This window comes from Mixophyes fleayi, chromosome 6 (assembly GCF_038048845.1).
Source record: "Mixophyes fleayi isolate aMixFle1 chromosome 6, aMixFle1.hap1, whole genome shotgun sequence".
Lineage (NCBI taxonomy): Eukaryota > Metazoa > Chordata > Amphibia > Anura > Limnodynastidae > Mixophyes > Mixophyes fleayi.
In genome coordinates, this window is record NC_134407.1 from 141713821 (window position 1) to 141740841 (window position 27021).

Here is a 27021-nt window from a genome sequence, read left to right on the forward strand (position 1 = left end):
TGTCAAAACAGTGGCCATGTTTACATATATCATTAATATGGGCAGGTTAGCAGTTATTTACATGTCTCCATCCACAATTCCTTCAACAAGCATTACATTTTTAAGCTCTAGCTCTATGGGATAGTGTTGTTTGTTCTAAAAAAAAAACAAGCTTTCTTAAAGAAAAGCGTTGCTGAGAAGCACAGAAGGAAATCATAAATAAAACCCAAGGTATGTAGTAAGAGTTTCAAGAGAGCAAGGACATGGCAATAAATTAAAGTAATCGGCATAAGGTGGAGAACCTCTTTAAAACCTCCAAAAGGCCACTTTAACTTGGTTTATTTGCAATTTATAATATTGGTCTAGCAATGCATGCTGGATGTTGTTGGATAACAATCATATAGTTAAATATTAGTGTGTACAGGATGAGGTCACTGTCAGAAGGGAGAAATGTGCAATAATTATGTTGCAGACATGCAAGGGACGTACCTATGATGTTTTCATAGTTTGTTACTGTGATATCTGACATCCTTATTTTGCGCAGCTCTTGACGTATCAGCTTCACCTGTAATTGGCAAAGGAGACAAGATAAGGACAAAGTTTAAAATTAAATTCACTGTTACAGAAAACAGAAAGTTGCTTTGTGGCTGTACTCAAGTATGTATTATCCATATAGGGCAAGGAGGCAACTAGTTCCACTACTATTCACAAGGCACCTTACTTAGAAATAGTTTTAAAGAGAGAAAGAGACAATATCCATCCATAAAAAAGAAGATTGGAGGATCACATTGGTAAGATTGTCAGAATGAGACTAGGTCACATAAGTTGGTGTATGGGACTTTGTAAGAAAGGTTAATAGTTTAGGAGAGCATACGGCAAATGGTGAGAACATTGTATGAAACTAATAACCCTATTTTATGGTACCTGACTTCCTTGGGACACCACACATATTTTGTTTCTTCTCACTTTTCCCCAGTTCACAGGCCACCGCTGGAGAACCTCTTTGACAATCTCAATCACCTGCAACACCTCTGACTGGTTCACCCATGAATTTCCCTCTTTAGAACAAAGACCATGAACATGGAACAGTCCCAATGCATGGCATCCATTAGGAGGATCCATTGTTTTAACTGCACAAGACTCAATAGCATCATCACGTCCAATGTAGAAACATCGAGCCACAAAGGAGATGATATCAGGTACAGAGCGATAGTTTTGATGGAAGATTATACGCCCATTTTTTGCCGCTGGACAGTCTTTACCCTGGTAATATGAAAACAAGCGAGTGAGTAAAGTATGTTCTTCACAAGCGGTTCTGTTGAAAAACCGTGGGGTCTCTTGCATGTGGTCTCCAGCCACAACCACACGTGTCCAATGGTTTGCTAATGCCAATGGAATCAGAGCTTCACTTTCCATCATTTGTGCTGCCTCATCCAGCAGTATGTGGCTGAAAAAGCCTCGTGGCACATCCAGTTCACGAGCCATAACGGCAGTTGTAACAACAATGCGGTACTGGTCCAGAAGATCCCGGGTGGGAATAACAAAGAAAGAGTTGTCTGAGCTAAGAAGACAATATTGCCGTGTGATTGGGTCTGTCCTATTTACAGGACTTTTTATATATTTCACTCTGAGAATGGTAGCTTCTGGGTGGCCAGACTCCACGTATGAATGGAAATGTTCTTGAATATACAGGTCAGCAGCACTACAAAAAAATAAGAAAATGTGGTGAATAGTCTCACATAGTATATAATTATAGGTTACAATGTCAACATCATGTGAACTATTTCTCAAGAAACAGGCACATTCATCAATGTAAGGTAGCTTGTGCCTATCGTTCCTGTACCACTCGCCCCTCTATGAAAGTAATTGAGGTCTCTTCCACTAGTCATGGTGGACAAATTTTATGCATAACTTGAAGCAAAATTTTTTGACCTTAAGTTAGACATTTTACACCCACTCCCTTGCCCCATACTAGTACTTTCCTTGGGATACCAGGATATCTCCTCACGAGTAGCGTTAAAACTCAATGGCTCACATGCTTTAAACTCCATTATTAAGCAGATTGTTAATGCTTTTAAGGTCTCCTTTACATTAAGAGGTTTCTATCTAAGATAAGTATATTCACCCTATTTCAAGTTTAGGTAGTGCTTTGGTGCTACTTAAATATAAAGAGACATATGAGGAAACGAAGATGCAAAATATAAGTGCTAACATACTAGTAATTATTCTCTAAATTCTCTTATGCTTAATACAAGGTCAAACATGTCAAACATTTAGGTAGCACCAAAACCTGTTGTTATAGCTCATAATGGGGTTTTTATTAAGATATTCAGTTCAATAAAATCACTTTATTGCTTTGTTAGGTGAGAGAGTGGTGGAGTGACACTGTGACATCCTGTTCAGAGAGGACTGATCTGCCCTCTCTAAGCATGATGTATTTACTGTAGAGTGGAGATGAGCTCTGCACTCAGAGGGGACTAATAATAACACATAAGTGCTCTGGGTAACGCAATCATTTTGTATTTGGCACTCCAGAATGGCATTCTGGGTATTAAATTACCACATGATGCTGGTGGTCACAGCAGAGAGCTCTCTGCAGTGACAGAGACATCACACCCTTCTCCCTCAGATTTGTGACATCTGGGGGAATGTACTTTTGAAAAGGGGGTGAACCAAAGGCACTGGATTAAAATGATTTGCCACCTCCTAAATGGATGAGCGAAGGATGAGGCAAAAGCTATCATTTCAAGACTATGCTTTGGATACTTTCAGGCTATGGTTCATATGGATTTTTACCGCTGCTTACCAGCAGAGGTCCTAGCTGATGTTAAGTACTGGGACCCTGCTAAATAGAGAAACAATGGATGTTCTGGGTGAGGAACCACCAACAGAGCACTAATATCGGGAGAGGGTATCAAAAAAGTAAATTTAAAATGGAATAACCCTTTAAATATTAGTAATCTTAGGAACCACACTTCCTACTTTATTGTACGTACAGTTTATTGATATTCTCTATGGCTACACAAGAGGTTACCTATTCATGTAAGTGCTTAAAGTACTTGTTGATTTAATTACAAAATAAATACCTGTTGTTATGAGTGCAGATCAGCACTCTGGTGCCAACTTGTCTGATCACTTGTAAAGCAGCATTCGCCATAGTAGATGTTTTTCCAGTGCCAAAGGGGCCATAAATGAGAAGAGGGGCCACTGGCTCTTTCCCTGACACAACTCCGGTGATGTAAGAGATTGCTATCTTCTGCTTTTTGTTGCCCCATGACACCTGTTCCTGAGAGACTGGCAGACAGCACTTGGACAGGTCTGGCAGAAGTAAGTTCACATCCAGCAGTCGGTCCACTGCTTCATGGTATATACAGAACTGCCATCGATCAAGCTGGAATTGAATCTCCAACTGGACACATGCTCCTTCGTTCAGGGACAGTTCTTGGCAGCATCTCTCTGGTATCTGGAGTAAAACACTGCCCTCTAAATCAATGGTGGTGTCAACATGAACTTCATACACTTTGTCGCTTTTTTGAAAACAAGGAGATAAGAGGGCTGTGTTCACAGACCGCAGCAGTAAGTATCCTTCTTCTGTGTCTTGTGTTATGCCAGCAGGAAGAGGAACCACTGCAAAGAGCTCTCCAATGGGGGCTACTTTCATTTCCCATGTGGAGGTTACCATTTTGGTAAAGGTAACTGAGACTTTTAAGTTTAACCTAGAGAGAGTGAAGTCCACAGTCAATTAAATTGTACCAATCTATTAATTCACTAGGAACCTGGTGATATCACTGAGGCTTGAGGCACATTAGAAAAAGGTTGAGCCACATTTATCACACTCACATTAATTATGTACTGTTTACATTTCCTTGAATAGATCATCATTATGTATTCAAATGAATGGGGGGGATTAAGAGAAAGATTGGCAGACACAAATGCTTGGGAGGCAGAATGCATGAGCAGAGTGGAAGAAAAGAAAAACCTGATTACTGGAGCTGAGATAAAGGCCTGAGTGGCAGGGGATGGCTGGACTGAGAGGCAGGGGGCATCTGCCCCCCAGGCCGGTCCAATAGTGGGCTGCCTTGGGCAGGGTCACTGGGCCACCTGCATTTTTTTCCTTTAGAATGTTCCTAATAGTCTGCTTCCTCAGGGTAAAATTTGCCAGCCCTCCCCTGCTGACTGGACAGACTAAGTCCTCCTGAACTGTAAAGTCAAAGCAAAATACAACTCCTGTACTCAGCTACCAGGGAGGGGCGATTGGAGGAGAATTATAGGACCTCACCAATTTGCTATATGTGGGACAGGTGAGAAAGAGGGTGGATTCTCCAAAATAGGAATACTACACTTCTGCATATTATCTCTCCCACTAATATCACCTGTCTAATTGGTATCTTCTTATGCTGATGAGCTCTCCTCATTTGGTCGCTGGGATATGAAAAACAAGGATGCCACAAATGCATGGTTTGGATAAGAATGTAACCATGTGCTTAGAGTTTGCTTTTAGCAATAAAATCACTTTTGACAGCAAAAATTACACATAAAACATTAGACAACTGCAAGCAAAATTTTAATTTGAACAATAAGCTTTGGATTTGTTTCAGCATACAGCTGAAATTATTCTAAAAGTAATTATTATTTATTGAAAAGTTATCAAATTGATTTGTTGCATCCCTATCATTAATAGAATTTCTCCTCAATTGTATACTACATTCACCATTAATACTACCTCTCCACATCTGGATCTGACCTCTATTGTGAATATTATGCTTCACAATAATATCCCCCTACTCAAACTCAAATGAGTGGCACATTCCTCACTTGGCTAACAGTATATCATCTTTCCAAAAATATCACTTTTACTCACCTGGAGATCACCTTTTCTCTAGCTTCTTCCTCTTGTTCAAGTCTTAAATGCATGATTTCCTTATAGTTCTTAACTGTAAACGATTGCCTATCCATTGCTTTGGGGACATTACATCTATTATTTGTGGGTGACTTGTACTTTTCCAAGAGGAGCTTTTCCTCTTGTGTCCTGTCCTTGCATGGAATACATAAGTGCTTGCCTGGGTACCAGCGTTCTAAAGATGGCAATGGGCCACCATCTTGCTCTGAGACTTCATCCTGGGAGCTTGAGGTCTTTTCCTGGCCTCCAACCTGAACAAAGATCTTCTGGAGCAACACTGGCCGAATTCCAAAATCCAAAGTCAACCACTGCTCAAAATCTCCAAATACTGAGCACTCAAGATGTATTCCCAGATTATAATTTTGTTTCCGTGATCCCTTGACTAGGAAATGGTTACCTCCAGCATAATGGCAGAATTTTGGCAGACCTTCTGCAACCAATGAGAAAGCAGCACCAGGATCAGTCTTCAACAAAGCCACATGGAGGAGCTGCATCTATGGGAAAAGTAGTTTTATCATGAGTTCATGTTATACACCAATAACAGCCTGTCAGGTCACTAGGTCATCATGATCACCACAGATACTTCCATCAGTATACCATTTATAGTAGATTAAATTTAAGGTGAATTGAAGTTAAGTGTATCCATTGCTTGCACACAGCCATTTTGTGGGCTGAACCAATATTTATGAGAAACCAGCTTATCACTTTATTAAGAACTAATGACACCAGACACTAGTTTTTAGTTGACTGCATTCCCAGGAATATTGATTTGTCCACAAAATAGCTGACTCCGGTGATGTTACTTATTACAAGGATATAAATTGGTAGCATTCTCATGAACATTGTCTCTGATGAGAAAATGGCTATGTGCACAGTAATGTCACTAATTCCTAGCAAATTCAGAAGAATGCATTATCACTTCTTCAGCCCACAAAAGGGGACTGTGAGAATCTGTCTGAAAATGTTTGTGATCCTGAAGCTGGCAGGTATAACACATAGTAAGAGAGGGGAGGGTTGGCAAAATTTGGACCTAGAGGAGAGGAGGACACCAAAACTGGTACTACCACATCAGCTAGATGTTTCCAATAGGTCGCTATAGCAAGAGATATAGAGATAATTTGGGCGGCAAGGTGGAACAGGGTTTCCCACTGCTGCCTTACAGCAATGGGGCCATGGGTTCTATTCCAACCAAATGTCACAAGTGAGAGATGGAGGATATCTGACAGTATTAGTGCTACTGTACAGGGAGGCGCGAAGTCCAACGTAGCCCTGGTTTTCACCAGGGCACTCTGCAAGGGAATATGGACTTGGCACAAGGGATGCGCAGGTTGCGGTTCTCCAAGACAGTCACTGGCAAGATAGAGGTGAACAGTGAGTAGGCAGACAAGCCAGGGTCAAAACTAGCGAGACAATGTAGTCCCAAATCAGGAGACAAACAGTATTTAGGGAAGCCGAGGTAATACCAGAAGAGTGATACAATGCCAAATCAGGATGCAATAGGGATGTCTAGGAACAAGCAGAGTCAAACCAGGAACACAATGGTGCAGATATGTGGAACAGGTACGCTGGAGTCAGGTGTGAGCCTAATAATCTGGCACGAGACTGACTTAAATAGTGGTAGGCAACACATGATTGGAGCTGGGGGACAGAAGGAGCGCATGAACGGAGGATTCTGGCAGTCAGTGACATCACTGACCACCAATGGTGCTGGAGAGCGTTCCCGCTGCTAAGCAACAAGGACGCAGCTAGTGCGCATGTGCACAGAGCGGATGAAGAAGAGAGACAGGTACGTCCCATTGCTATGCAATGGGACACTTGTGGCCAGAAGGAGTCAGGCACCCTTCCCTGGCAGCAGCAGACCTTCGGGGACTGTGCCTGACACCAAGACACTATATTAATGGAGTTTGTATATTCTCCATGTGTTTGTGTGTGTGTTTCATGTGGGTGTTCCGATTTCTTCCAACAATCTCCCCAAAAAAAAAAGCATATTGGTAGGTTAATTAGCTTCTGCCAAAAGTAAATCCAGTATGTGTGCTTGTGTGGTAGAGAATTTAGACTAGAAGCTCGATTGGGACAGGGACTAATTTAAATGATTACACATTCTCAACAAATTGCTGCATAATATGATAGAACTATATAAATAAATGATAACAAAAGCTGGCCTTGATGATTTGGTATAATAATGTTATAACTTGTAGTGATACATGCCCTATGACTTTTTATATGGGTTAGTGTTATGTTATATACAGTGATTATACATATAAGACCCCAATCATTTTAAAAATGAAAAACAGGTCTTGCATGTGACCTGAATTTTGTTTAAATTTACCTCTTTTTTTTTGAGCACCAAATGACATAAAACAGTTATATAAAGCTATCCCCCTTGTTAATATGGGACCATAAACAGCATGATGTATAGGGATATGTTGAGAGTTAAGTTTTAGAAGAAAAAGGGGCATGTCCTAGGAAAACTGTGACATATAGGGGCTCTAAGGGAAACACCCTCAACAGTCTTACTTTTCATAGGCTAGGCCAGAAAAGGAGGCACAGCCTCGTGATATGGGTTGTTGTCCACAACATGACCTGAGTGGACAGGGTGTGGCCTGGGCAGATCAGTCTTTAATGTGCAGCACTAAAGAAAAAATACTCTGACAAACAAGAGTAAAAACAAGAGTGGGCTCAAGAACAATTGCCCCCTTACATTGTTGCCAGTCTCCTTCCGCTGGACAATAATATAACACCAAAGCTGGAGAATGGAGTTACAGACTAGTTCATGCATTCTTGTATTTCAGAAATGATGGAGCAGCAACCACACTACTCATTAACCCTAACTAAAGCCTGGATTTAATACCTCCTTCTATGAATATAAGAGGTTATTAGAGAAAAAAGTTGATCATCATATTTATTGGACATATTATCTGTAGCCTAATATTGCTTAAAGTTATGTATAAAAACAAACAAGGCAACAACAGTGTTCCTTACTAATTTATGAGTGTGTTACTGAACAGTATCTACTATAGTTGAATTCATGGCAGTAATTATTGTAATAGCGCAAAGTCTAGTTTTATGCTTTTATGTTCAACACCTGGTTATACAATTATTTTTCCAGCAAATTGTAGTATATGTATGTTTTCTGTGCTTTAGAATACAATTGTGATGCTTTTACAATTATTTAGCAAGTCATTTTGTAATGGATTAATATATATTTACACTTAAGTCTATCTGACCATGTTGGATAATATTACAATATAATCACTCTATAATCACTCAGTGGGAGTCTAGCACTTAGCACTGTTGGTTTTTGTTTATCTTAGGTTGGCAACATTAGAGTACAGCAGGGCCGGACTGGCCATCTGGCACTTCTGGCAAATGCCAGAAGGGCCGATGGCCAGAAGGGCCGGTCCGCATGTCCGCCGAGCAGCAGCACCCTGCGCGCTGCTCGGCGGACGGAGAGTCAGTGACTGGCGACTATGTGAGTAATCACATGGGACGGCACCACGCCACAGGCGCCGTCCCATGTGATTACTGCATAGTCGGCAGTCATTGATTCTCCGTTGGCTGACCAGCGCGCAGGGTGCTGCTGCTGCTGGATGTAAAAAGGTAAGTGTCTGTGTGTGTAAGTAATAGTGTGGCAAACAGTGGGGCTGGCAAACTGGGGCAAACAAACAAACAGTGGAGGAAAAACAGTGGGGCTAACAAACAAACAAACAGTGGGGCTAACAAACAAACAAACAGTGGGGCTAACAAACAAACAAACATTGGGGCTAACAAACAAACAGTGGGGCTAACAAACAATCAGTGGAGGAAAAACAGTGGGGCTAACAAACAAACAGTGGGGCTAACAAACAAACAAACAAACAGTGGGGCTAGCAAACAAACAAACAGTGGGGCTAACAAACAAACAAACAGTGGGGCTAACAAACAAACAAACAGTGGGGCAAACAAACAGTGGGGCTAACAAACAAGCAGTGGAGGAAAAACAGTGGGGCTAACAAACAAACAGTGGGGCTAACAAACAAACAAACAGTGGGGCTAACAAACAAACAAACAGTGGGGCTAACAAACAAACAAACAGTGGGGCTAACAAACAAACAGTGGGGCTAACAAACAAACAGTGGGGCTAACAAACAAACAAACAGTGGGGCTAACAAACAAGCAGTGGAGGAAAAACAGTGGGGCTAACAAACAAACAGTGGAGGAAAAACAGTGGGGCTAACAACCAGACAGTGGGGCTAACAACCAGACAGTGGGGCTAACAGTGTGGCTGTGGGGCTAATTTTGTGCATGTGTGGCCCCATGTTGCTATAGTGTACGTGCGTGTTTGGCCATGTTTATATAGTGTGCGCGAGCGCAGTATTTTAAATATAGCATGTGTGTGCGCGCAGTATTTTAATATAATATGTGAGAGAAGGGAGGATCTTAATATAGTGTGGGAGGTAGGCTATTTAATGGTGGAGTGTAGGTGGGGGCTAATTATTTAAGGTGAGGTGAAAGAACCTTTAATTTAATGCTGGGGTGGTTTAGGGCTATCAATTGAATATGGGGCTGATTTTGGGGAGAAGGGCTATTTATTGAATGTGAATATAAATTATTTATTGTCGGGATTGGTTGTGGAAAATGGCTATATTTATTACATTTTAATGCTATTTAATTTATTGCTGGGACTGTTTGGAGGGAGGGAAATATGTCTTGAGTAAATGGGTATACTGTTAATTTTATGTTGGGGCTGGTTGGAGGGAAATTGGTCTACTTAATTAATGTGAATATTATTATTGTGGGGACTGGAGGGAGGCCTAATTATAAAACGTGAGTGCTATTGTTTTAACATTGGGGCTGGTTGGAGTTTTCTAAATCTCATGTACCCATTTTTTTTTTTCAAAATAGGGCATCCAATATTCCAGGTTCGAGACAAGAATGAACTGAGCTAAAGAAACCATCTGCTACAAGTGGTGAAAGTGACCAAGACAGGTAGGAGAGAGCAGGACAGTCTGCCAACTGTCCTGAATCTGGTAGGGCAGTCCTGAATTTGGATGACTGTCTCCCTTAGTCAGGATTTGGTCCGACTGCAAGGACAGTTGGGAGGTATGTCCCGCTTCACAACGTACTGCTTGTGAAGGCAACGCTGTGTGCTTCTAACAGTAGGGCCTGTGTATTTGTCTAAAATGCTAAATGTAATGTATTATTATAATGTATGTATCAATGCCCTATGTTGGCCACACCCACAACACAATGAGGTCACGCCGTGTTCAGCGCCACCGCTACGCGGCGGCACATATTTTCATTTCTGCTGGAACTGAGGTGGGCCTGTGTACCTTAAATGCCAGGGCTGATTTTTAGTCCCAGTCCGGCCCTGGAGTACAGACAGTCCTTATCTTTTTACTCACTCTTACTTCCTTACATATGTACCTTTGTATGCACAGTAAAATTCCACATTCTTTCCATAGGTTTCTCTTTGGAATGAATTTTCAGAGGATGACTGCTTGAGATTGTAACACCATCAACCTCTTCTGATAGCTGCAGTGATGAAAATAGATATTTGTAAATAGTGAAATGCATTTGTATAAAGTACCATAACTTGCTTTACTTAAAGTAATTTCCCACAATATTCATTCCTGTATGGAGATAACTTTCGTATGCAAGAAAACAGACTAACAAAATGATATCCAGTCAGAACATTACAACTTTCACAGAGCTAGAGAAACCAGTAGCCAATCAGAGCATTACAACGATCAGGACTATACCAACCTGTAGCCAATCGAAGTATTAAAATGTTCAGAGCAGGACACTACTCGGAACACAAAATGTAATTGGGTCATATGGAATAGAAACAGCAAAAATGTTTGTTTGAAATTTGCTTCTATATGGATTGAAACTCACACATCCAACCAGTTTGTCGTTTTTTTTTCTCCCTTAAATATATATATATATTTACTAAAGTTTTTCCCAAAAATGCAAATTAGGGAGTGAGAATGGGTGCATAAAAAAAGAAATAAGAGCTGGTTGGGAGTAGAGAGATTCCAATACAAGAGATAGTTGTACATCAACTTTCTACTGTCAGCATTGGTCGTCTCAAGTCTTGTACCTATTTAGCAGAACTTTACCAATTGGGTATGGTGTTCCCATCAAGGGAGTAATGGAGAGGAAATCTCTTGAGATGTAGGGAGAAGCATGGGGGAAGGGGGATTAGCTCATCTGGGATCAAGGTCACAGTTCTTTAAGTTTAAATAAGGCAGACAATTATAGAGAATTACTAGAGTTGATTGGGAGTCTCATAGTATGTGAGCCAGGGAGGACCATATGGAGCCTGATTCATGACCGTACGCAACTTCTCGTAAGTTCAGTATTTAAAAAGAGCCTGTAACTTGTGCATAGTTCTGCCTGTATTCAAATCCAAGTGTATCTCAAAATATGTTATGATTTGAATAAACAGTACTTGCCATACGTAGACACACATTACAGACTGCAGTACACATGTGTATGTACAATTAAAAGTTTACATCAGAATGCATTCAATTTTTATTTTATCATAAATTAAAATAACAACTGTTAACAGTATAATAATTAAAAAAAACTAGGGACACTGTGTGCTTAGGTGAGTCTGGGGGGTGGGGGGAACGATGTTAAAGAGAGTATGATGGACAATAGGATGGATTCCTGTTATTGTCTGAATGAGTTCATGAATATTGTGACAAATGCTCCTAATTTTAGGGCAGTGCCACCAGATGTGGACAAAGGTGACTTCAAGTCCACAATTTTTCTTAAAGTCCTTAGAAGAGCTGGGGTAAATCACCTGCACCTGGGAGAAGACTAAAATCCACCTGGAGGACAGTTTGTAAGTAATTTATTTTATTTTATTTTAACACACATCGAGCTCTTGCCAATCTTTTCTTTTATCTTAGACCATTCCCTTTACAACAAAATTCCAATGGAGTGAATGTATGAGCTCTCTCACTGCCAGGATTGATTTGTATAAAGAGATATTGGAAAAAGTGATTATGTAGAAGGAGATATCGCGAATTCTGGAAAAAATTGTAGCAGAACTATATCAGTTAAGAATTTTATATTTCAGCTCAATAGATTGATGGATTTATGGTTACATTTGGGAGGTGAAGGCTGAGTTATGTCAAAGTTGTGTAATTATAGATGGGTTGCGTATCTGTGGATATGTGCCTGTCCTGTAGTCCCAAGTGATTATGAGAAGATTGTTGTAAGTGTAGTTGAAGTTTGTGGTCTTCCTTTGAGTAGTATCCATATAGAGCATATGGGGAGAGCATCCCTAATAAGTCTGCTTCGATTTCAAGCCATAATCTAGTGGGTACTGAAATGGAACAGCACTGATTGTGTCAAATGTGCTGCTGTATATATCTGTATACATTAAGGAGGCTTAGGTTGGCTATCTATGTGTGTATCTGAATGGTATGGGCTTGTTCTCTGAGTCTCCTACCTATTCAGACATTTTTTGTAATATGACCCTGTAAGTCTGCAACCAACAAGGCTTAAAATTGATATAAAATTTTTGGTAACATTTTTATTTTTACTGCTGTAATTCTGTCTATCTATGAAATAAAAAGCTTGTTCCAGTCAGTTATATTGTTCTTCATAACAACTATTTATCTTGGCAAATTGGCTTCATATAATTGGTCATAATGACTGGTCAGGGAGACACCAGGGACTTGATTTTATGTAACGATAAATACTTCCTAAAGTGCTCTACAACAGAAAGTTGCAGAATTATCTCAACAATAAGGGACATAACACTAGAAACATAAATATATAAATAGTTTAAGATAATTGGCGGTACTTCCTACTAACTAAGGAATTGAGTCTCAAAAAAAAATGTGAGAAAAACAACGCTGCTTATTCCAATAATGAATAAATATGATTGGCCTGATTCATCAGGTATATGCACGTTGGTTACTGGCCAGGAGGTGGACGACCCCAATCCTAGTTCTCCAGATTCCAAAGACTATACTGGCTTCAAAGAATATGTGACTTCATCATACTTTATGTAAGTACATTTTAGGCTATGCTTCAAATAAAATGCTTAAAATAAATGGACAAATAACCAAGGAAACGCTGGGTTTTACGTCACGTAGGTGAGGTGTTCCTGTATTCATAAAGGGACATATTTGCTGCATATGCACAATGCACATGCACTTTTAATGAACCCCAAAGTGAGTTCATTTTGCGTTCCTTGATGAATCAGGCCCATAATGTGCCTAATATTCTGCGGGATTGGAAATACTATTCTAACACTGAGATAAAACATTTATAACTTGAACAATTGTGAACAGTTAGTAAATGTGTGTAAACTCAATTCTAACGAGAAAAGAAAACAACTTGAAGTAGTTATAACAACAGACTCATTTTTCTAAGCCTAAACATAACTAGACCTCTGTGGTCCTGACCCAGAGGGGGCCTCGCACTTGGGGGCCCACCCGCGGAGTCCAGGTCTAACAACAGAACAATTATGACCACAAACTAAATGTGTCTCACGTTTCTAACAAAGTTAGACCCTTCTGCTCAATGTCAGGTGAAGTCCATGAAGATCTGGTAGTGCCTAAAAGAAAACATAAACAAACACAAAGATCTCACCTAACCTATCATTAATGGGCGAGAGATCCTCCTCTTTTTAAGCTCTGGACCATTCAGGTGTTGGAGGTTCGGGTCTCGTGGTTTCGGAGGGTGTTGGGGAAATGCCTAAATCTTTAAGAAGAGCCATTTCTTGTTCAGGCATTTTGATCTTGTGGGTTCTGCCATCTTTCATGTATTGCCAAAAGATAGACTGAGAAGCCCCAACTATAGTGAATTTTACGGTCTTGTTATGTCTTTGTTATGTGAGTTAAGTCCCGTCTTTTAGCATTGAGGAAACAAGATCCTGGTAAATCTGTAGACCGTGCTTTTCATGTGTGAGGGTTGATGTATTCCTGACTGCAGATAAGAATTGTTCTTTACACTGGAAATAGTAAAATTGGACTGCTACGTCTCTGTGCAGTTGATTAGGAGGTGGTTTTGACCGACAGGCTCTGTGTGCCCAGTCTAGTTCTGGGTCTTCTGTTGTAGGGAAACATAGCAAGTTTTCTCTGTATTTCGGTAGACCATCGTCAACCGATTCTGGAATATTTGAGATGCAAATATTGTTACTTTTTGAAAAAATTTTCAGAACTTCAATATGACTTTTTAGTGACTCTACTTCTGTTTGAGTCTCTGTAAGTTCATATTCTATGAATTCCTGAAAATGTTATACGTCGTCAAGCTTTTTCTTTAATGCTGCTGCTAGTTCTTGTTTGAACTGTTTTTTAGCTGTGAGTGCCCTGCTTTCCTCTTGAATAATGGCTCGCACCACTGATTGCATGATGATATTTTTGATCTCTTCAGAGATGCCAACAGGTTCAGGAGTGGCAACATCCACTGAGTTCGGTCCTGTCTTTGGATGTGAGACATGTTGCATTGATAGCTAAGGTAATCAGTGGGTAAGGTAATGTAAATGTCACATTTTATGAAGATACATATAAATCACAGCACTCTTGCTAGTAGTTACTTTCACAAAGAGATCATGGGGCCAGAAATCCACCTAGGGTTTTTATCTTATTATGATGGAGTAACAGAAAGCTTTCCCAATTTTCACCATTAGATGGCGCTACATGCCTATGGATATTACAGAGCTACCTTCTGTCTTGATTGAATAGGCATATTTTTGTCAGCTGTGCAGAACAGAGATAGAGCTCAGTGGGTTTCCATGGAATTTTTTGCCAGATAAATGCAAGCCAATTAAAGTGTCCAGATCAGTGTGGTTTAGTGGTTTAGGCAGCTAATTACAGTTTTGTGACTGTATGAGTCAGTATGGTTGTAGTAAGGATATGTTCCTCAAGACCACAAGAGGTCTGTAGCACCTCACATGAATTAAAGATATGCTGGAAATGTTAATTTTGCAGCAGAGGTTCCAGTGCATCAGGCAACGTACAAGGAGTCATAGAGCTCACACAAACTGTAAACAAAAGTAGATCTCCAATGATAATTTTATCCCTTGATGCTGGAAAACCTTTGGCAGCATTTCCCGGAGAGTCAGGATTCAAACACTGACAGTCTACGGGATCTCAGCTGAATTTCTTATACAAATTGCGGCCCTATACACCACTCCCTCCGCTACAATACTAGTTAACGGTTCCCTTTCTGACGCAATACCAATCATCATTGGGACTAAACAAGGCTGCTCCTTATCACTCCTGATTAGAAAGCGTATGATCAGAAAAGAAGCCTTCCCAGATGTGAAATTATATTATCTAGCATCTCATATGAGCCCAATTAATTCCCTATAATTCAATTGCTTGGGTATTTCCTCAAGGTAAACTTCTTGGCATCCATATGGGGTATATCCAATGCCATTAAACCAGCTTTGCTCAGCTACCTCCCCTATCTTAAATTCTATTTTTCCATATGGATTATTATGAATTAGTGTCGCTTCCAACTTAAATTATGCTCTAGTGTATTTCCTTTAGCCCACCATCCCCCACTTCAAACTGTGGATCCAAGCTGGGATTAGAGTAGTCCATAATCTTATTATCAGAAACAAATGGGACTAATTAAACGATATCCAACAAAAGCTTGCCTTCTTCTGTCCTCTTTTCTTTGAATTCTTTCAGGTAAAACACTTTCTGGGAGAGGAACCTGGGACCTCCGCCAGATGAATCTTTTATCTCAACATATATTTAAAGAGCGTCCAAGCTTTACTATAGGTGTTATTACACCCCAAATAAACTCTCTAAAATGTTTCCTTACACCAACCCAAACTGCTGGTGGAATTGTGGCCACATTTTACCATATATGACGGGACAATCTTGTCCATCCTAAACTCTCAGTCTGAACTACCAATCCTCAAAGATCCATGGACATTTCTCCTCTCTCATCCTCCACAAGATGTGAGTGCCCAGGCTAAAAAATTGATCTCCCACATCCTCGCAGCTGTTAAATCCTTAATTGCTAAAAACAATTAGAGCACAGAAGAACATTATTTAGCACATTGCACATTTAGTTTTTGAGGCATCAGTTTTTGATGCCTCAAAAACTGAACTGTCTCTAAGAATGATGGCCACTCCACTCTTGTTATTGGTTTTACCTTCAACTCAGCCTATAGTCTTTACACTCGGAACATGGTGGTGTCACATGTACTTGTAATAGTCAGGTAATAGTCAGGGATGATGGAATTTGAAAGTCAACAATATAAAGAGTGATATATTTTCCCCCAGAAATGATTAGAGACTTCCCCATTCCTCCTGCTGCTTTCCTTGAGCAACAGCATTCCTTTTCACTTTGAAAAATTGAAGAGATCCAGCCATTAGACACTCGGGTCAAGTCATGCATGACATGGAGGCCTATTAGTGAAGTCAGCAGATAATGTAATACACAGGGCAAGAAACATACCTGAAAATAAGCTGATTGATTTTGAATGGATCACTCTCAGGCATTTGGGGCCACACAAGCTTATTCTACGTATTAGAATTATTGAACCACTGTAGTAAGTGTGGAGTTTTTCAAAAAATATTGATATTACAATGTCACCATGGTACAGATTCTACACAAGGTTGAAAAAAGCAAACTATTTTCCTATTGAACCATTCATGCAGCAAAGAGAAACCAATGAAAAAGGCACTTACTCACTGTCTTGTTTGGTACTTGGTATAATGGAGCAGAGTTGCAGACAGATGCAAGTTAGCATTCAACACATACACAGCCCTAAATTAGAGGAATGGGGTACACAATTCTACCTACTTCAGCATGTTTATCTGTATAACAATATTCAAATATTATTTAGACTGGAGTAAAAATATGCCCAGCACTCTCCTGGTGGTGTAGGAATATAATTGCTACAGAGAGAGGGTAAGTGGTTAAAGATGGTAACGCGGACAGGAGCTGAGAACTTGGTAACGCGGACAGGAGCTGAGAACTTGGTAACACGGACAGGAGCTGAGAACTTGGTAACGCGGACAGGAGCTGAGAACTTGGTAATGCGGACAGGAGCTGAGAACTTGGTAACGCGGACAGGAGCTTAACACTTGATAACGCGGACAGGAGCTGAGCACTTGATAACGCGGACAGGAGCTGAGCACTTGATAACGCGGACAGGAGCTGAGCACTTGATAACGCGGACAGGAGCTGAGCACTTGATAACGCGGACAGGAGCTGAGCACTTGATAACGCGGACAGGAGCTGAGCACTTGATAACGCGGACAGGAGCTGAGCACTTGATAAACGCGGACAGGAGCTGAGCACTTGATAACGCGGACAGGAGCTGAGCACTTGATAACGCGGACAGGAGCTGAGCACTTGATAACGCGGACAGGAGCTGAGTACTTGATAACGCGGACAGGAGCTGAGCACTTGATAATGCAGACAGGAGCTGAGTACTTGATAACGCAGACAGGAGCTGAGCACTTGATAACGCAGACAGGAGCAAAGCACATGGAAATGCTCACAGGAGTGACCTGATGATCTGGCCAAGACCGTTTGAAGCAGGCAGGTTTGTATAGGCCAGCAGCAGGTGAAACAACTCCCAGTGATAATGAGGAAAAATAGTCCAAGTAGCACAGTGGCCCCTTTGGTGGGCAGTAGTACTACAAGTAGGATATATATACAGAACAATTCCAATAAAGTCACTGCAGACAGTAGCTGCAGAATGCAAGTCGTGACAGTGGAGATGTTGCCTATAGCAACCAATCAGATTCTAGCTGTCATTTTGTAGAATGTACTAAATAAATTATCTAGAATCTGATTGGTTGCTATAGGCAACATCTCCACTTTTTCAAACCCGCAATTTGATCAATTTACCCCAAAGTCTCTAGACCATCGGTTCCCAAGCTACGCTCTGTGAAGCATCTCCAAGTGCTCCACGAAGAGATTGGAAATGAAAATAAATAAATAGAAAGTTCTCAAAATTGTGAATCTGTGTTGTCATGAACTGTGTATAGATAAGTATTAGGTAGAAAATTGAGCTCCTACAGGCTGTGTGTTGGTCACCCCTTCCCACTCCTCAGTCCTTTGCTCCTACCCTTGGAGTCCCAGCCTATCCATCACATAAAAAGCGCCGACCCTCCAGACTAGAACCGAGGAGCTACTGCCCTCTTCTTGGTGAGGAGATTTGATGTGTGTATGTGCGTGTGTGTGTGTGTGTATATATGTATATGATTGTATTTGTATGTGTATATATGTGTGTTGGTGTGTGTTTATATTGTGACTGGTTTGAATGACAAGTATCCTTGTCCCAAGCTGTCTGACTCTGTGAACTCTGTAAAAGGCTGCAGTTCTGCCTCTTTCAGGCTCTCAGACCTGGGGAGGAGGTTGGTTGCCTCCTGAGAGACTCTGCTGTTGAGAGCAATAAGATGTGTGCAGGACACAAGTTCCTGCACAGGAGAGAGGGTCTCCACAAATGTTTAAGCCCTGGACAGGCAATGTTTTCATTTATGATTTGTTTACTTTGATTGTGCTAATAAAACTGGTTGAGGCCAGTTAAACCGAAAACCCTGGATTCATGTAACATATATATATATATATATATATATATATATATATATATATATATATATATCTATATATATGTGTATAGATTCATATATGTGTATATGTATATATATTAGGCTCCTATCACTCTCACCCGCCTGCGGAGCCTTATACAGAAGGTTAATCTCTAGTTTAATCTCTATGTACAATGGATCAGCACCGTAGTGTCATATCTCTTATGTGTATTGTATGTGGTTCCAATGCACTGACTGTATTTGATCTTGGGTCACTACAGAGACATTTTCCAAAAAATCAATTTAGAGTACAGCCTCGCCATCCTTTAGATTTTCCATCATGTCAGTGAATGTATGAGACTGAATTCTTTAAACATAACCATGATTTTTTAATCTAAATAACTGTGAATTTAACTTAGCAATACCATCTACTAGTAAGTCTTCAGTCTCAACTAGTTTGGGACGACAAACACTTTCGTTCCATTGTTTCCAGCTAATGTTGCTATAAGTGTCTATATCATCAGAAATTAATGTTCTGAGATCTGTAGTGCAGTCTTTACATTTACCTGTTGTGCACTCTAACAATTTTTGGATCACAACAAACAAATTCAAGCAGTTGACTTGTTTTTTTTGGGAAAGTTCGTATCTTGTTTGCTGATTGCTTCGACAAGGTACATGAAGTTTGCATGATACTAAAGCTGGGTACACACTACAGAAAAGTAAACGATTAACGATGTACCAACGACAGAATAAATTAAAAAAATCCCGATCAGCATACTGATTGACGTGTACACACTATACACGATTATCATCAGATCTCTGCTCTTCATCTGTCAAAATTATCGGCTGCAAAGTAGTCCATAAAAGGCAAAAGTGACAGCTCAGGTCTTAATTCATTGAGAGACTATCAGCCCGGCAATTGTATTGGGCAGCCTGTCTTGACACAGCACTGTGCCGAGTGCAGAACTGTAAACTGCCCGTAAATTCAGTGTGACAGCTTTATCTCCGGCAGCTGAAGCTTAACCCCCAGGAACGGACGCTCCTCTAATCTCATACTGCACTAATATTATCCATTCCAGCCAGCACACAGAGGGTTAAGACTACATGTGCAGGGGGAGAGAGGGGGGAGCAGCCCATACCATCGATATCAGTCTCTTCTCTAAAGCAAAACAGCTGCAGACAGTTGACAGAAACCGTGGCTCATGACGAGATCAGCAGACAAGGTGAATGAGACCTGTCACTCTGAGATACATTATTGGCCGATAGTCGGGTGAATTCATACACACTGCAGGATTGGAAGGTGATTGGTCGGCAAAAATTAAACAGTACGACCAACCAAGCGACACGATGATGGGCACTTTGGGGCGACTTTAGATCATTGTGTAAGTATACACACTACACAATATCTGATCAAACAGTCGGATGTCGACTGATTTGTCCAATTATTCGATGAAAAACCTGTAGTGTGTACCCAGCTTAACACACACAAACGTTTTGTGGCATCTCCCAAGTAAGCATAACATATTTGGGACGTAACTCATAGAACTTGGAAAGTTCGACTGGAACATCACCAGTCTTGGGGCTAGATTTACTAAGCTGCGGGTTTGAAAAAGTGGGGATGTTGCCTATAGCAACCAATCAGATTCTAGCTGTCATCTTGTAGAAAGCACTAAATAAATGAAAGCTAGAATCTGATTGGTTGCTATAGGCAACATCCCCACTTTCTCAAACCCGCAGCTTAGTAAATCTAGCCCTTGGTGTTCAATTTGTCACGGGTGGAACTGTATAATTCAATTAATGATTTTTAGAGGTAATGAACTTAAGCAAATGCTTACTTCTAACCAATTGTCCACCTAACCTCAAAACCATTATCTCACTACAATAACTTTTGTATTTTTTATCACGGGCAGGACAATTAAAACACTCTGTTTTTGCAAGTTAAATACTATGCATAAATTTACCTTTTCAAACAAATTCTCAGATGAATCGTGAAGTAAACACTTTAAATAGCATCCAGCATTCATCATCATCAACATTTATTTATATAGCGCCAGCTAATTCCATAGCACTTTACAATTGGGATTAAGAACTTGTAGAACATAACCAGCTGATGCATAGGTAATTGTGGCAACTTTGGAAGCAAATCTTCTTCAGTAGGCAGCTATCAACATATAAATCTCTACCATGATTTAACACAATAAATGGTGCTGCAAATTAATTTTCTTTCATGGAATATTACATTTTAGGTATTTACTAACAAAATAATTACAAATTAAACCTTGATAATGATTCTGAAAAAGCAATGGTCAGGTTCATCTTCTCATGGAACACCCCATAATCCTGTGGTATGACCTTCCACCCATCACAGTCCTCATGTAAGCTCTTACTGCTAAAGATCACTTTTAGGCATCTTTGCTAGGAAAACATCAGCAAGTTCACCATACATAAAATACCTCATCAAACATTTTTAAAATCATTAAGTTGTCAATTGTTGGTTTGTGAGTTACAGTTATAATCCAAGCCTTTGAAATTGAATTACTGTAATTAATTTGCTAAGAAAGTTACAATAAACATTTTATATAAAAATCATGTTCACTTTTGAATGAATGCACCTCTCAGTGAAATATGCCAATAAAGCTGACTGAACAAGCTATGGCAGGCATTCAAAGAACTTTATTGACATACTGCACTCAGTACATATGTACTGTATATAAAATAATAGTATTATAGAGCATGTTAATGTTACTCACCACTAGTGTTTCTCCGCTCTGCTTATACTCCTGTACAAGGCGGTCCTGATAAGACTGCAGACCCTCTTCTTCCACCACATGCTTGTTTCTCCTGCTGACTTTTACCCTAAGAATCCATTCCTGCAGCTCCTCTGGGCTGTGAGCTTTCTGACAGCCGTTCCCATATATGCACTGCAAGGGACTTGATATACAAAACAAAGACAGGACAATGTGAGGCAGAGGGGATAACTGGGTACTTTACAGCTAACAGAGCAAGAGGTCACTGGAATTACAATAGATCGAGGCAGAGTGATGGGGTTACTCAGTGTATTCCTAATGGAAGCTCTACATGCTTATGCACATATCTTCGTAGAAGTTTGCCTTTTATCTCCAAGATAAAAGCAGTATCTAATAGAGCTCCCCAAAAACAATGTACTCCCCAAACAACTTTAAGAAACAATGGGTTAGATTTACTAAAGGGTGGTTTGGTCAAACCGCCGTTTTTTGTCTATTTTTACGGCGGTTTTGAAACGGACAGAATTTACCTTTTTCAAAACCACCGCTTTACAAATCGCCATCCTGATTTTAACAATGATGAACATACAAACTACCAGATATACTAAGCTGGGGTTTTCAAAACCGCCACAAAACAGTCATCCAAACGGCCAAAATGAAAGAGGTGGTTGTGAGTGGCGAGATTGGTCAAACTACATGTTGTTTGAGATATTTTGCCATTCAGAATATAAGAGGAACATCAATCATATATAAATTATTGGGGCAATCATTATTTATTTATTAAGGTGCAAAATTAATTAATAATTTACTTATGAGGAAAAAAATTGTTTTCAATTTTAAGGGGGCAAAATTATTGAATTACTATATTATTCTGGCACTATGTAATGCCAAATTGTGCAACAAATATAATATTATTAATATTAATATTAAGTGATTGCTAATGGTGAATATTATTGTTTTGATTGCACAATTTGGCATTACATAGTGCCAGAAGGTTCTAAGGACAATAGATGTTTATAGCTATGTTATCTTTATTAGAATATATATGCTCTTTAACCTCCCTCTGAACAGTTTTTATTTGTTGCATGCATTCAGAAGTTTTTCTCCTTATGTGAGAATAAATGCTCTTGATGTTTTAGTGAACGCTATTTATTTAGTGACTATATAACCTATTTTATGTATTTTTGTCCTTTTAATTTTATGGAAGTGTTATGAAGCTGTTTATCTGTAGATGATTTTGAATACATTTGGAATATTTTGTATAGCTAGGAGGCGATTGTGTTTTTTCTGCATATTCATTTTATGTTAAATTGATTTGGTTATTAGACAAGATGGACCAGATTTGAAATTGCTATATATCTGAAACTCTTACCAGGTGAAAGGGTGGGGCAAAGTTTCAAATGACTACCGCTTGATGCCTTTCCCAGCACATTAACAGCCACTAGCCTCAGTCGTTCGCAACATGGCAACCTCGCAACAAAATGAGTTTTGTGTTCTGCAGTTCAGCAGAACTGAATCCATAATTGCGGTGCAGCGTGCTTTTCAAAGGCATTTTGGCATTGATCCGCCAATGCCAAAAAGCATTTCTCGTTGGTTCCTTTGAGGAAACAGGCTGTTTATGTAAGGGGAAGAGCACAGGGAGACCACGCACTTCAGGGGGAAACGTGAGAAGAATTCAAATGCGTTTTCTGCATAGCTGGCCCCCAAGATCCCCACACATTACACCCTGCCATTTTTTCTTGTGGGGATATGTCAAAAAACGTGTTTTTGTGCCACCATTAGCGACTGATCTGAATGACCTCAAAAACAAAATCACGGCAGCGGTGAATTCAGTGGAAGAAGACATTTTGAGAGGTGTTTGGGACGAATTCTAATATCGTCTCGATGTTGTCCATGCAGCAGGTGGAGGGCACATAGAGCATTTATAAAATGGTTAGTATAATTTGATAACTCTTTAAACTGTTTGTAACTTTTTGTGTAATTGTAACATGTTGCCATTGTGAAATATATTGCTTTGAAATTGGGTCCATCTTATTGAAACACCCTGTATACAAATTAATATTTCTATTTGGTGCTTCTTTTTGTTTGATTTTGTTTACAGCTACATATATGATTTGGTTGCTCAGACTATGGGCTGAACAACTGGTTGCAAATTTGCTTCTGGCTCTGCACTTACAGGATGAATGAAGACCCTGACACAAGTGTCCATGAGAGACAACGTCCACCACACCAGATTAAATCTTTTATGATAAACCCACATGCGGTACAATAAGTGAACTGGCCAACTTGTTCATTCAGCATCACACCTTGTGTAGGCAGCATAATGACGTTTAAAAATAAACTTCAAGAAAACAAACTCAGATATGAACTTTAGTACAACTGTGGACATATTTATATAGATATATGCATGCAATTTTATAGAATCCACATAAATTTCAGGTTTTAGTGTTGTAACTCTGAAATCATGCTATTACTAGTAATGGCTGCACAAATGTGAAATTATATTATTCTCAGTCAGGAACACATGCTGCTCACTTAGCGTAAATTTACTCTTGCCTCTCCATTCAATCTCCACTGTATAACCTGGAAGGGAGAGAGCAGTAACAGATTATAACAGGCGCATTTAGGGCGGTAACCACATGTCCCAAGTCTGTATGGGAATTTAGACCTTCCCTATTGAAATTCAGTGCTACACCTATGACTTTGAGAAGCGGTAATGTGCACTTCAGGTTAGGAATTTACTATATGGTCCATATAACTATGGGAAGTGTTCTTGCTGTCTATCGCAAATTATTTTTAGTACGAAGGCATACTGGGTATACATAAACTGGAGTAAGGGGCTTGTTGTGTTTTCTAAGGATAACGTAAGCTCTAAAGTGATCTACTTACAAAAAAAAAAAAAAAGAATAGTGTTTCGGTGGGATGTAGTAAGGCAATAAAAAAGAAAGTAGTGTGGTGCCCAAAGGTCAAGCACCATCCAAAGCCAACTATGATTTTAATCCACCACTGAAGAAGAGGATACCTGCTCCCTTCCAAAAATCTCACACCTAAATATTTTGCAGCCCATTACAAAGTCCAGAAAGGAGGACTTACCTTTCACAGAGGAAAAAGCGATTCATGCCAAGTGGTGGGGCACGGTGATTCCACACTGACAGTGAATCTGCAGCCATCATGCGCCCGTGTTCAAGAGAAGAGCAGTGCACCTCAAAACTTTCTTGAGTGCTGGCACTAACCAGGCAAATACGACAATAAAAACCCATATTCAGTCCTCTGTTTTCCTGAATATTACTGCGGCTCAGTCCAAATTTTTGTTCTGCCTTCCACACTGCGAGCTCCACCTCACTGTGTGCATTTGGACAGTGTCCGTTTTCTGCCCGACAGAGAAACCCTTTAGAAAGTTGGCTACATAAGCGGATGTTATGCATGTTGGGCATTGGTTGGATAGCATGGCATTGTTTCCTTGTGTCATCATCAACAATGTGAGCAAGAAGGGGCACTGCACGGGGGTGAGATTGGCATAAATCTTTATCAGTGACTTTAGGAGGGCTCTGATAAAAACATTGCTCGCAAATGTCCTGAAACTTCCCCCCAAACTCACTCAGTATGTCTTCCCATCTGCAGGACTCATTGAAAACAGTACTTGGGGTTGTGGGTGGCAGTAGTAGGGATCTAAGATGGTTCCTCTCAAGCATATTTATCCTCTCAAAGGACCAAACATGGATTTCTTCATTGCACCAAGCAAAGGTGCAATTCTGGTAATGTCTGATGCAGCCTTTCTTGGGTTGGTAATGCCAACATACTACATAACGAGCAGGCACTGGGAAGGCTGGGCGCCGTCTTACTTCATGCCACTCTTTACCATTGTTACTACCCACAGATTTTGCAAGGAGCAGCTGCGTAGTACAGCTGTGGTCTGAGGGGTGGTATGTATAAGTGATCCCATATTTCTTCGTGCAACAAGTGGCACATGCCAGGCGTAACTCCACATTTTCTAGAAGCGGTGCCGGATCTGGGGGAACCAGTTCCCTGAATTGTCCCATTCCTGTCCCTTCAACAATATCAGAGATTAGAAATTTCAGGCAAATTTTCCATAATATATTCTAGGCCTAGGCAGCCTGTATCTCTCCAGCTGCTGTAAACTAAAAACCCTGGCAGGCCAGCTAGCCAGAGACCTCCAAAATTGGTAGTTTTACAACAGCTGGAGAGCCACAGATTGCCTAACTTTGGTGTTCAAAAATTCTTCCTAGAAACATACACTATACATTTCAAAGTACTATAATATAATCTCCTTTGTGTATTTGAACACACTAAAATAAAATATTTTTTTAATAGCATTAACAATTAGCATTGAACAACATAACATATGATTAGACAGATTAGACAAACATTTGTTTTGGGTGAAATTCATTATGTTAAGCTAAAATACAGAGGTGATTTATGTATGTGGAACCACTGTTCGCCTCTATTTGTGTAAAATTTAGGAGATTGGCGTGTTGTAAGGTGTTAAGGAACAAGACGGCAGTGCTTGCGGAGAAGCAGAAGCTTGCAAAAGCCAGGGGGAGGTGTTGGACGGGTGAGTTCCTTGCAAAGTACAGAGAAGGATCAATGGTGCGCCTAGTTTTGTGGAGCACTGCACAAATGATATTTCCTTCTGTGGAGTGAGATTAGTGAAATAAACTAAATTATTACTTATAGGCACAGCCATTTTCCTTTTGAAAAAGGACATGGAACTATGCAGCAGCTCAGAGCTAGCAGTTTTTAGGTCTCATCCTATACTTTAAAAGCAACTTGTTTTGCATCACCCTGTTGCACGTAGGTGGAGAAGCACATTGGCAGGCTCACTTTGAACAATGTAATTAAAGGCTTCACACACACAAAATTGACACATATAATAAACAATCCCCATAACCCTGCCGCCCTGGTAGTGGGCAGCAGTCATTGGTGTCAGTGTTTAGGATGGGCTCTGCGGCTTGGTCACCTATGTGCATTATGTCAGTAACTAGAGCAAGTAAGGAAGAAAGAAAATCAGAAGGAGCACAGTATAAGAGATGGACCATAGGAAGCAAATCAAACAACACAGAGAAGTAAAAGAAAATTAAGAGGCAGCTACAAAGTACAGACAAAAAGAGTGAAATGCTCCAGAGAAAAGAAAAGGGATAAATCAAGATAGGACAGCAGACTAAAGTAAGACAGAGAAATAAACTAAAGACAGAAACTCACCACTGTAGCACCTCACTGCAGCCCTACTTCCTGCTACCACTATGCTATTATTGAAAGCATTGTTTGTTGAAAGTGCTGATTTGACAATTATTGTTTGTGTTGTGAAGTGGGTTTGAGGTTACAGAAGATGTAACGCCACCTATTGGTTAGTGTTGAAAGTCTGGCAACAAAAAGCAGCTTCATCCTTCATTTACATTACCCTTTTGACAGGAATTGGCAATAAAGCCATGCGAAAACAGCTTTTTTCACATGGCTTAGGCATCTTTAAGTTAAAAAAGCCTAATGCAGGAGATATCATAGTTATCTCCTGCATTAGGCTAAGTTTTGCATTAAACCGCAGTCGCCATCATTTTCAATGGGGACCAGGACCTGGCTGGCAGGCTTTAGCCTGGGGGGCAAGCACACAACACTGGCCCAAAAGTAGCGGCCCAGCGACATCAGATTTTTAAAGCAATTTTTTTTCAAAGTTTTTGCTTCACCATATATACTAATAGAGTTATTATTTGTTTTAGGATTAACCTAAAACAAATAATATGAGGGGTGGTACTGGGAAGAGCACTAGGTGTCAATCTGACACCCTTGTCCAGAGCTGGATTAAGCCTCTGGGGGGGTCTGGACACTTTAGACAGGGGCCCCAATAATGTAAGATGTTTATCATTTTAGACAAATT

General features: G+C 40.2%; 2 protein-coding genes across 2 annotated transcripts in view; one reads left to right on the forward strand and one right to left on the reverse strand.

The window, feature by feature from the left end:
* Positions 1–11681, forward strand: part of STK35 (serine/threonine kinase 35) — a 96231-nt gene extending 84550 nt beyond the window's left edge. Inside the window, exon 3 of the mRNA XM_075176604.1 lies at positions 11644–11681. The gene's annotated coding sequence lies outside the window, so the exon portion shown is untranslated. The remainder of the gene's footprint in view (positions 1–11643) is intronic.
* The window catches only part of HELZ2 (helicase with zinc finger 2), a 55538-nt gene extending 30337 nt beyond the window's left edge, over positions 1–25201 (reverse strand). The window contains exons 1-7 of the mRNA XM_075176601.1: positions 24225–25201; positions 21138–21318; positions 10286–10393; positions 4841–5373; positions 3066–3695; positions 904–1681; positions 469–544 (exon numbers count right to left, since the gene is read on the reverse strand). Of these exons, the coding sequence (XP_075032702.1) occupies positions 469–544; positions 904–1681; positions 3066–3695; positions 4841–5373; positions 10286–10393; positions 21138–21318; positions 24225–25171 (3253 nt within the window). The 5' untranslated portion in view covers positions 25172–25201. The remainder of the gene's footprint in view (positions 1–468; positions 545–903; positions 1682–3065; positions 3696–4840; positions 5374–10285; positions 10394–21137; positions 21319–24224) is intronic.
* Positions 25202–27021: the final 1820 nt, after the last annotated feature.